At 34.6% G+C, this 6,361-nt stretch overlaps 1 protein-coding gene across 1 annotated transcript; it reads right to left on the bottom strand.

Annotated features, from left to right (window-relative positions):
- Nucleotides 1-463: 463 nt before the first annotated feature.
- LOC108981306 (probable LRR receptor-like serine/threonine-protein kinase At3g47570) lies at nucleotides 464-5,183 on the bottom strand. Its single transcript, XM_035690661.1, has 5 exons — nucleotides 4,697-5,183; nucleotides 4,381-4,452; nucleotides 1,968-3,968; nucleotides 1,505-1,829; nucleotides 464-557 (listed from the first exon to the last, which is right to left on the bottom strand). The coding sequence occupies exons 1-5, from the start codon at nucleotides 5,181-5,183 to the stop codon at nucleotides 464-466; spliced, it is 2,979 nt and encodes a 992-aa protein (XP_035546554.1).
- Between the last annotated feature and the right edge of the window lie 1,178 nt (nucleotides 5,184-6,361).

The raw sequence follows: 6,361 nt of genomic DNA, 5'->3' as shown, positions 1-6,361 counted from the left end.
ACGGTATTCTTCCACCACAAGTGAGGGGTTATTAATAAAATTGGGTGGGGATCACTATTGGACAGGTGATTTCTCACTCTTTGATTAAAAAAAAAATAAAATTGTTTATATCTATTATAACTTAGTACATTTAACTGTTTTCTTTTTCTTTATTAAGATCTTAATTTTGGATCGAAATGTTAATTTCTCCATTGAAGAGATAAAATCGTACTTTATTATTCATGATCTACTATTAGCACCATGACATGGGTGAAAAAGTGAAACAACTTGAATGCTTGTAGTTTCCTTTTTGTATTGTTATACAAATCAATATCCATAATATTCAAAAACTTATTATTAGAATAGAAGTTTCGATCCCAAAGAGAGATCATCTCTGACTTTGTCACTACTATATACGCAACTCTAAAATGGGGCAATTCCACATCCCTCAAGGCACCCTAGAGTCACAAAGAGAGTGCGAAATTTAGTAAGGAGACTTGCCCAAGCTGTCGAAACCAGGATTACCGACATTCCTGACATCAACCCCTTGCTTCTCTCCTGCAATATTGGAAGCATGTCTACACACAATGATAGATATGTTACAATCCAATCAACAGTAAAAGGAGAATAACTCCTATCATTGTTATGCGAGAATAGAAAAATCGGTTTGTTTGCCTTCATTGCTCGAATATTTGTAGACTTCTATTTTTGTGTATTGTAACTAGATAATGGATCAAACAAGTCTCTTGAGAGGAATCCCAAAATTTGTAAATAATGTTGTAAATGAACCAAGTTGTTCAAGCTCTACTCATGAACTTGTCTCAATTTTTGTTGTTTTAAGAAAAACATAAATTCTAACAAAAATCTAGGCTAGACTTATTATACAAGTCAAACTTGTATCTAAACTCGTTATGACTTGTATGAACTCATACTACTTCAAATTTATTATTTTGTAGATATTATATTAAACTTTATGCCAAGTATTCGAAAGTATTTAAAAATATAAGAGAGAATCAGGTTCTTAGCACAATGATACGATGGGTGTCATTTGAGTCAATATGAATGTTATAAATCATTATACTGATATTTATTTAAAATAACTATATTATTTATATTAATTCAATGTTGTTTTGCTAAAGTTTGTAGATAGAGTTAAGATATTTTGGGTGTGTTCGCGCACCTATATATATACACATTTAATCTATTTTCTTATAAAAATCATATATAGATATAGCTTGTGCCAATGGACAGATTTACCAGTTATTAACTTTTATATATAGTTTACATATTTGCCAATTTAATTCATATAACCTTGACATAATTAAGTAATTATTTATATGAATTCTTGAAAATGCATAAGATTTTTTTAAAGAATTTTATACATCTAAAAAAATAATAATTAATCAAACATTTCATGAACAAGTTATAATAAGTGTGGTAGATAAATTGCATACCGATTGTAGATTAAACTGTAGCTTGGTAATAAACTCTACTTGACTAGCCCGATTGTTGATCATGTAGATACTTTAATTTGATCTTGTTAAGTCTGGCTAAAACATTTTTTATATCTATCCTCTGTTCAGGCAAATCTGCACAACAATGCAAAGCCAAGCCCATAGTTGCAAATAAGCAGGTCTCCATAGCAGCATAGTCATTTTCATTACTCCGCAAATTGGAATCAATAACTTCAAGTATCGAAAGCGAAAATGATTCCTCTACTAAACGCTTTAAGCTCATTTCGCCGATAAACATATCATCAATGGGCTTATTTCTTGTGAAAGTTTCCATCAATAAGATTCCATAACTATACACATCACCTCTTGTTGAAACAATTCCTTCAGATCCATACTCTACACACGTTAAAAGATATCATTTCACATATGATAATCCAAATAGATTAAGTGCAAAGGTCCATATATATGTTACCAAAGCAGAACATTTATGTATCTATGCAAGACTAGAATGATAAAAATAGTACTTGACATTACCTGGTGCCATATACCCAATTGTAGCCATGGTCATTGTTTGCGTGAGAGAAATTCCATCACTTACGAGTTTGGCGATGCCAAAATCTGCAACATGTCCAACCATATCTTCATCTAATAAGATATTGCTCGGCTTCAAATCACAATGAACAATAGGTGTTGAATAACCAAGATGAAGGTATTCAAGTGCCGCCGCCACATCAATCATTATATTAAGCCTCTGTAGCATATTCAAGCTATGGGTGTTAGAATACAACCACATCTCTAGGTTCCCTTTGGGCATGTATTCCAAAACAAGTGCTTTGAAGTCAATGTTACTACAAACGCTAATGACTTTGACAAGATTTCGATGACGAATGTGTCGTAATATCTCGCATTCTATGTCAAAACTTTTGAATGCACCTTCTAGTTCCAAGTTTAGAACTTTTATTGCAACATATGTACCATCTAAGAGTGTCCCTTTATAAACTGAGCCGAAACTCCCTTCTCCAAGTAAGTTGTTTGCACTGAACCCTTCTGTTGCTTGTAAAAGTTGTTGGTGGGAAATTCTTCTCCATGTTGATAAAGGCATTGAGTCTTTGTTGTTGGAAAGTTTTGAATTCTTCTTCCCATGGAGTTTTCTTGAGACTAGTACAACGGATACTACAAATATCGTTAACCCCAATGTGGGCAGTACATATTTTAGTATACGCACTCCCATTGCCTTTTTTGGTCCAAGAGAAGCGTCTTTGCATGTAGGAACATTCAGTCTAACCACACCACAAAGCGCATCATTTGACATGAATGATTCAGCTGAGAAGTTAACAAATGGTCCTTGTGTTGGAATTTCTCCTCGTAGTTTATTGTAGGAGACATTTAGATATTTGAGATACCGTAGCACTTCTAAGGACTTGGGTATCTCTCCAGATAAGTTGTTACCAGCAAGATCTAATACCACCAAGCTTACTAATCCACCAAAAGATATAGGAATGGAGCCCTCTAATTGATTGACTGCCAAAGAGAGATTGAGTAGAGATATGAGCCCACCAATTGTTTCTGGGATATGACCGGATAGTTGATTTCTTGATAAATTCAACTTTGTCAGGACCTTCATATTTCCAATATCTAATGAAAGAGACCCACTTAGGGAATTGGATGACAAGTCGACCTCCAAGAGATATGTCAGCATCCACAAGCTCGAAGGAATCCTTGAAGTTAATTGGTTGAAGGCTAAGTTGAGATATTTTAATGAAGTCAGATTATTTATGCTTTCGGGAATCTGTCCGGAAAGCTTGTTGCCATCTAAAAATAACTCTCCCAATCTCCCTAAGTAACAGACATCGGAAGGGATTGGACCTTTTAGTCTATTACCAAAAAGCTTCAAACGTTCGAGCATGCTTAATCTTCCTATTGTAGTTGGAATAGGTCCAGCCAAATCATTGCCGCCCAGGGACATATATGTCAATCTACTTAAATTGCCGATATCAATGGGAATGTTGCCCTTAATATTGCAACCAGTGAGATCAATTGTCTTAAGAAAGGACGAGAGGTTTCCAATGGAATTAGGAATGACTCCATTTAGTGGATTCATAGACAAAAGCAACTGGTTGAGATATGCGTTGTTCGAAAAATATGAGAAGATACTCAATTCTAAAGATTCAATGGTCAAATTATTGAGTTCGAGGTTGAGCAGCTGGAGGAGCCTTAAATTACCAAGTGTTTTTGGAATCAAGCCCGAGAATGAGTTATTTGACAAGTCGACTTTAATGAGCTGTGAAGCATTGGAAATAGAGGCTGGAATCGTTCCACTAAGTTCATTCATCCCAAGAAAAATCTCTTCGAGATTTGGAAGGAAGTGGCCCATATCTGATGGAAGAGTGCCTGAGAGGTGATTTCCTACTACGGAAAAGCTTTGTAATGTTGAGATATTGAATATATCTAGTGGAATTGTGCCAAAAAAATTGTTACATCCCAAACTGAGAATCTCCAGGTTCTGCAAATTACCAATTTCACTTGGTATTGCACCTGCAGTCACAAGAAATCTATTAAAAAAAGATTTTGTAACAAATAAAACATACAACTAATAATTAGTTGTAAGAGAACAATCAAGACTTGGAATAAAACATATATGCATTGTTAACTTCTCTATTTTCAGAGGTACACTCGACAATGGGATTTAACAATATTGGAGAATAATAATTCTAATTTAGTTTGCAAATCTATAAAAACTGGAAGTAGATTAAAATTATTGCTAGTTAATTTTATTGAGAAATTCAAGGGAAAATTACATATTCCACCAATTGTTTTATTGGTACTGTCACTACCTATTGGCCCAAACTAACCAATTATTTTATTGCTTTCATTTGTACTAAATCAATGGTGAGACAGTGGCATCTTTATAATCAACTAATACATCAAGAAGACGTCACGTACGTACCTTCAAAGTTGTTGGAGCCAAGATATAAAAGTGTGAGCTTTGTTAAGTTCCCTATTTCGGGTGATAGTTTTCCTGTGAAATTATTAGACCACAAGTGTAAAACATTGAGCTATTTGCACTTGAACAAAGAGGATGGGAGATATGTTGAAGAAAATGAAGGGCATTGGACCTGAAAACTTGTTTGTTCTGAGAGAAATTACTTTCAAGGTAGACATCTTGAAGATAGAGGATGGTATGGAGCCCCAAAGCTGATTATGTTCAAGTACAATATGTTGCAATGAAGATGTACTATTAAATAGAGATGATGGGATAGTACCTTTGAAATTGTTTCTTACAAGAGTTAAATTTTGAAGTTTGGTTAGCAATCCTATCCATGACGGGATTTCTCCACCGAATTCATTGTATCCGAAATTCAAGAGTTCCAAGCGATAAAGATGAGACAATTCGTTAGGCATTGAGCCATGAAAACTATTGTTCCTGATGGTTAGGTTGACAAGAAATGAAAGGTTTCCTATATGCGGAGGAATGGTTCCTACAAGACCATTGTTAGAAAGGTTCAAGGCTATAACCCGATGATGTCTGGAACCACAGGTGACACCGACCCAATTGCAAACTGAAGTACTGGAGGACCAATTTGTTGTCAAAATATGGTGAGGGTCATAAGAAATATGAGCTTTCAAGGCAAGAAGAGCAGATTGATCAGTGGTGATGTTTAGAATTTTTGCATCAGTAGTTAAACAAGACATGAGAAGCAGTATTGATAGAAAATGGAGGATGAGGAAACAAGTAGTTTGGTCGGCCATGAGTAGTCTATGTGGAATGAGGTATTGGGATTTGTGTTGTAGTCAAAGGAAGAACAAGATCACTGATATTTAAAGAAATTGCAGGTAGATGAAGATAAGCTGGTTGTTATCACATGCCGGTGTGGGTTGTGTGACAGCCAAGAGTAATATACAAGGCATTAACTTTGTCATGTCCAATTTGTCACATTTATCAGGACCACCTAACGTGGATATACTTCGATAGGCAAAATGAGCTTACAAAAATGGCAAACCTTATTTGTTTCGTGATATATTTTTTGGAAAGAAAATCTTCAGAATCAGAATTATTATTTTTAGTGGCCAACTTCAATGCAAAGTATATAATATAGTCGGGAGTAAATTTATATTCTTGTGATAAATTTGTTTTGTGAGATGGAAAACACTACTTTTTTTAGTGCGTATACTACACGAAGTGGATAAACTCATCAAGCCGATCGACGGCCAATAGGTTCTTTGCCCAATTGCTGGGTCACCAACGTACATGATGTGGAAACCCCCTTATAATAAGTAGAGTGTTTTAATTAATTAATGGGCCGGCATGTCCTTTGCATTGACCAGAGGGTCTAAAAGTCAAGGATATGAATTTGACAAAATGGATATGACAAATTAGTTAATGCCTTGTATATATTACTCGGCCTGCAGCTGTCACACAATTCTCATTGGCAAGTAATCAACAACCTTATCATCATCTAATTAAGAACGAGACACAAGCAGGATTTTTTTATAATTTTATGACTCAGATGTTTTAAAAGATTCGAGAAAATGGACGATATCTAGCTCACGGCAGTGAATATTAGTAATCATGAGTAATATAAATTTCAATATTACTATATCTATCTCGAGTCAAATTGCATGTAGAAAATATTTAAGTAACAATCTATGTTCGCAACTTTATTCCAAAATGTCAATTTCTTTACATATATAACAACTTTGCCAAATGGACTCATTCCAACAATAGTAGAACATTTCAACCGTATCAATTGCCACAATTTCTTGTGATGAATCCATTTTTTTTAGAGCAATGCTAGGTACAGTCTCCATTTAGGGACTGCATGTGCAGGCCTAGGTTATTTTAACTTTAAAATTTGTTGAAATTACAAAATTATCCATCCTAAAATAATGTTTTCTCTTATTTAATAATGTGCCTGCACATGCAGTCC

Source organism: Juglans regia, chromosome 6 (assembly GCF_001411555.2).
Source record: "Juglans regia cultivar Chandler chromosome 6, Walnut 2.0, whole genome shotgun sequence".
NCBI lineage: Eukaryota > Viridiplantae > Streptophyta > Magnoliopsida > Fagales > Juglandaceae > Juglans > Juglans regia.
The sequence above is the reverse complement of the archived record's forward strand: the minus strand, read 5'-3'. Positions and strand labels throughout refer to the sequence as shown.

Bases quoted from the DNA above. Each gene is read 5' to 3' on its own strand.
- LOC108981306 (XM_035690661.1), bottom strand. From the start codon at position 5,183: ATGGCCGACCAAACTACTTGTTTCCTCATCCTCCATTTTCTATCAATA. The intron at 4,453-4,696 runs GTACTATCCCAT...ATAATTTCACAG, and splicing joins TGTAAGAAACAATTTCAAAG to GAAAACTATCACCCGAAATA. The intron at 3,969-4,380 runs GTACGTACGTGA...TTGTGACTGCAG, and splicing joins TGGCTCCAACAACTTTGAAG to GTGCAATACCAAGTGAAATT.